Source organism: Plasmopara halstedii, assembly GCF_900000015.1.
Source record: "Plasmopara halstedii genome assembly, contig: Scaffold_2680, whole genome shotgun sequence".
NCBI classification, from domain to species: domain Eukaryota; phylum Oomycota; class Peronosporomycetes; order Peronosporales; family Peronosporaceae; genus Plasmopara; species Plasmopara halstedii.
Window position 1 is genome coordinate 106561 of NW_020189586.1, and position 4915 is coordinate 111475.

Here is a 4915-nt window from a genome sequence, read left to right on the forward strand (position 1 = left end):
ACATCGGCAAGACTGCCCAGACGTCGTGGACGCTTATTATCAGAGGGATCATGACGCTCTACGTCGTCGTATGCCCCGCGCTTCTCGGCAATAGCTGAGGAAGACAAAGGACCATGAGCTGAGCTCAAGCTATAGCCCTGAGCTGCTGTGGTCGTAAAATCACCCGAGTGAGAGACCACAGAGCTCGCGGGAGCGTGATGGATTAATCCATACGTCGCAGGGTGACAATCCGAAGAAAATCGGCGTTGCGCCTTGAGTTTAGCAAACTCAAATCGAAGATGGCGTTCAACACGCTCGCCCACCTCCTTGTGGCTCCGCTGTAAGTTAGACAACGAGGAAAGTTTCCGGTGCTGCTACACCCATCGCTCAAAAAGCTCTTCATCATCTGTAGCGGATTCGCCAGGGGCGAGCACCAAAGGAATCGTCCGCATTGTGGGTTCAGAAGCGCCTCCTCTTTGAGCGCGAAGTCGAGCGCGGTACCTATTTATTGGAATTTCTTGAGGTTCCACGAAGCGGCTCGAACATCTTTTCGTTGGCCAAGCTCGGCTTGTACTGTGGCCGGAGGCCCGACTATGTAGACGCGCAACGATCGTGTGATCGCGTCCTTCGCTTCAGTAGCGGGATCCACCGAGCGGAAGCAGTGTTCTACTCGAGGGTCTAGGACCGACCTTGGATGCGAGTGCGTGAGAGTCGCCCTGTGAGCAGCCCTCAAATGCTGCTTTTGTGCCTCGCCGAGGCGATTGGCATTGATACTACTCCCCCCAGAAGTCGTAAGTTCGGGAAACAGACACGGTGTCGGCAAGGTTCGAGCAGGGCTCACGTCGCGCCGCTGGCGCACCTCGCCCTCCTCTTCTTCCCTTCCTCGTCAAGGAGTATTCGACTCGTAGTTGACTTTCTCCGAATCCTCGACGAGGAAATCCGTTGCCCGGCGGGTGCGGTGTGCGGCGCCCGGTTGCTGATGCGCTTCCCTTGAGGCCGCGGACCAACTGTCCGGAGTTGCACCGCGTGCAGGATACGAAGAAGGGCTCTACCTGCGGGCGCTCTCGGAACCAGCGAGGCTGGGTGTTTTTTTGTGTCATAGACACAGGGCTCATTGAGCAGAAAAAGCGTGAAGAAGGTCCTGGGGGCGTAAAGGTGTCTTAGACACGCGAGCCTCGTACGAGGCGACAGTTAAATGTGAATTGTACAACTTTAATGGGGGATAGTGTAACGGGGTTACATTTACCCTGGTATGAAGGGGTGGGTCACACTAAATGGTGTGACCACACAGTAACATGGCTACACCTTAACAAGAAGTTACCACGTGGCGGGAGTATCAGTAGTTATGCTTTTTATTAAGGTTTTACTATTTAGTTAGGAAAACCTATAGATTAGATTCTGGTATAGGCGGCTCTGCCACGAATAATACATAAGATATATATGCCTTGGTTTAAGTTTTAAGTACTCTTGGAGGTAACGGATTGCGGTCCGCTACACTCATACTGGTTATAGTATAGAACGTAAGGTCGGTGACCTTAGCTTTTTTCTAAGCAAAGAGCTACGGCAGCCCCGCTACAGATACAGTCTTTTCACCACTCGGTCGTGGAGCTGAATATCACTGCTTCCAAGCGCAACGGGGCTGCTGAGCACTGTACACAGAAAAATCTCTGGACAGATGAGTCTGCGCTAACATAATTCTCACCCTCGTGCGCTTCTACCAGGAGCGCTGCCAAGAACCTCTACCGCAACTAGTTGTCTAGTTAGCACTGCTTTTTTCGATAGTACATATAATTAGGATCAATGCTCTAAAACTCATACAAAGTATATATGTCTTGCCATCTTTCATAATGATAATGGCTTTATTATGAAAGAATATAAACAAAAGTGCAATATGAGTTGATTGATTTAATATAATGCGAAATCTGACTGTCACTGTATTTCAATGCAATACTCAATCTTAATTCAGTACTTTTGACCCTCGCTCGAAATAGGAATAAGTATTAAAAATCAGAATACTCAAGTGGATAGCCTCGAAAGTCCATCGAGACCGTCTCTCAGCCGAGCAAAAGCAGACTTACTACTCAACGACGCTCCTCCACTACAATAGACAAAACGAACCATTACGTTGGACGCGTTCAGGTTGTACAGATTCGGGACTGGTCAGCTTACTAATTTGATGTCATCGAAAAACCATGCCAGACACCATAGAACCTAAAATTATTTAATTGAACAGGCGCGATAATACCAGCGCAGTGGTGCTAGTCGTTTATACTGCCCGCGGTAAATTTTGATCATGGCAATGGGCGATAATTTCTCTCGTGGTTGCCTCCAATTTTATCCTGCTTCTGGCGTGGCCCCCTGGCTATCGATACTTTGAATGTACAAATCAACTAGAAGAACTAGATTACATTTAGTAGCTTACACTATACCATCAAGTTAAAATATTTCTGCTTGAGAAGCTTCACATCCATCCAAAAACCCAACGGACTGTTAGCCCTTAAAGCACAACACCAAACCGATAATACTGTTTCGATATAACTCGATAGTAATGTTTGATGCTTGCAGACGCTCGACTGACTGCCTCTTTAAATGTTCGATCCAATCTTTTTCATAGAACATAAAAAACCCACTTGTTTGTTTGTAGATACAGCTGTAAATGATTGGTACATAGAACCGTATCAAATTTCCATTTTTCGCAGCTTGCACCACAGCGTTCTGCTGTCAGTCCAAGAATAGTTGCTCGGATAGATCCGAACGACGACATAGTGCTAATTCACGTTGTTGGAGGAACACCATGCGATGGGTGTGAAAAGGATCTCTAATTCAGATGATCGCTCTGTCTGACCAAATTTCCTAATCGAATTTGAACTCTGATAACTTGACACAGTTCCGGCCTTATTACGATGACCACCCATTCGTGGATTGGGGTTTGCTAAATCCTGGGCTTGGCTACGGCGTTAAGTGCGAATTAAATCCTTACTCAAATCAAGTCTACTACTGTACGTATAGCTACAGCAGCTGGCTTCGCTCGTATCTTAGTCAGTCTTCACCGGATCATACTTGCTTTTGCCTCAGACATCAAGTGGATCGGCAGATTCTTACCGAAACATTACGACGTAGTGTAAAAGCAGAGATTAAAACTACACATAGCAAAGAAATACATATATATCGTGAAAATGGGCAGCACCGAATCGAGCGAAGCTGCCAAAGATGCATCGCGTCAGAGGGGCAAGCGGGCTGCTGAAAAAAACGACCAGACGCTTGATACCAAGCAGTCAACGTCTAAGACGAAGCAGCCAGCACGTAATACTGGACAGCCCGTGAAAAAAAACAAGGAGGGATCGACGTTCATGGCCTCAGTCGCGACAAACCGCATGACAGCTGCAATAACAACCGGCCCCGACGACTGCACCGCTACGACCGTCGTAACCCGTCCCAATGGCTCAAAAATAATGATCCCCGAGATCATTGCCACTAAGGATAAGGGGGTTGACGTAAAACAGCAGAGAATGAGCCCCACGGCAGTGGCAGCGGCCCATGCCGTGACCGACTTTGAAAGCGTTAGCGAGGAGAAGGCTACACCGAGTTTTGCAGAGCTTGCGTGGCACGCCTGGAGTGCCTGCGCCACGATGGCTGCCATGGGATCCAAAGAAGCGGCTGAAGAAATGCTCTGCGCTCTGAGTGACAGCACTGGCGTGCTCTTTACGAGTACCGTTGTAACGCCTCCAGCTGGCGCGATGATGGCGAGTCCAGACATTGTGAAGGAGTGGAAAAAAGAAGACTACATAAAGCTAATGCCTGCTTTTCTAAAGTACGTGACAAACCATGGCCGCCGTATTGAATCGCTGAGTGCGGTAGAACTGTTCATACTCGCCCGTGCATTTTGTCGCTTCCGAGTAATAAAATACGAAGTAGAAGAAAACGAGAAAAGTTTGGCAGAGCGTGTATTGGCCATTGAAACTCGTCGCTCAAAGGAGCGCAAAGTGGCGTGGGAGCTCACCCGCGCCTTTACGCTCTTTTATCCCCAGTACCCGATTCGAAGCTGCGGGCTACGCTTTCGTACGACAAATGCGGTACTGATGGACAAGGCTCACATTGAACATGAAGCCGCGTTTGAATTCATCTCGATCAATCGCTGCTTGTCAAAATGGCTTAAAAAAATTATTGTCATCTCACTTCTGCGTGACTCATCTGAGGACTGCACTCGTGCAAGCAGTAATATTGTGCTTGTAAATGGAGAAGTTGTGCATTGTGGGTCTTGGGAAGAAGTTTTCAAGCACTTGCAAGACCGAGGTGTACAATGCTCGTCCCAAAAGGACGTGTTTATGTGTTTAAGTGACAAGAAAACAAATGCAGCCCTAGTTGATCTAGAAAATGGCACAACGAAGTCAGTGTCAATTCTAAAACTAGCCGATGAGCTAGTCTTGTCCGCTAAATCACCAATTGTCGAAACCCAAGCGGGAGACGAGGACCATTTTATCAATGTTAACAAATTTTGTTCCACACAATCTAGACCGATGTCATCGGAAGATAAAACGGCAGTAAAAAAGGGTGCTTTCATGTACGCGGTTGACTTGTCCGCGAAAAGGGAATATAAAAGAGATGATGAAGAAGATTTTGATGCTGGAAACTGGCTCATGTCATGGTTCGAGCATCAAATTGACAGTACACCGCTCACAACAAAAGCAGCAGCTCGAAAACTCATTGCCACCTGGGCAGCCGTACACATGGGTCCATCGGCGGTAAAAAATGAAACAAACAGGAAGGTTTTCCACACACCAAATGACAAAGATAGCATCGTAACCAAGACAGTACGCACGAGTACGATCAAAGAGACATCTCGTTCAGCTGAGCTCGGTACTGTAATCGAAGTGGATTCGACGACGGAGACAGAAAACAAAGATGGTGGCAAGAGCACGACTGTAGAAACAGAGAC

General features: G+C 47.6%; 1 protein-coding gene across 1 annotated transcript; it reads left to right on the forward strand.

Annotated features, from left to right (window-relative positions):
* Positions 1–3155: 3155 nt before the first annotated feature.
* PHALS_04756 (ATP-BINDING CASSETTE TRANSPORTER) lies at positions 3156–4845 on the forward strand (the record flags this gene model as incomplete). Its single annotated transcript, XM_024718591.1, has 2 exons — positions 3156–4721; positions 4792–4845. 2 exons carry the CDS (start codon positions 3156–3158, stop codon positions 4843–4845), a joined length of 1620 nt encoding a protein of 539 aa, XP_024583974.1.
* Between the last annotated feature and the right edge of the window lie 70 nt (positions 4846–4915).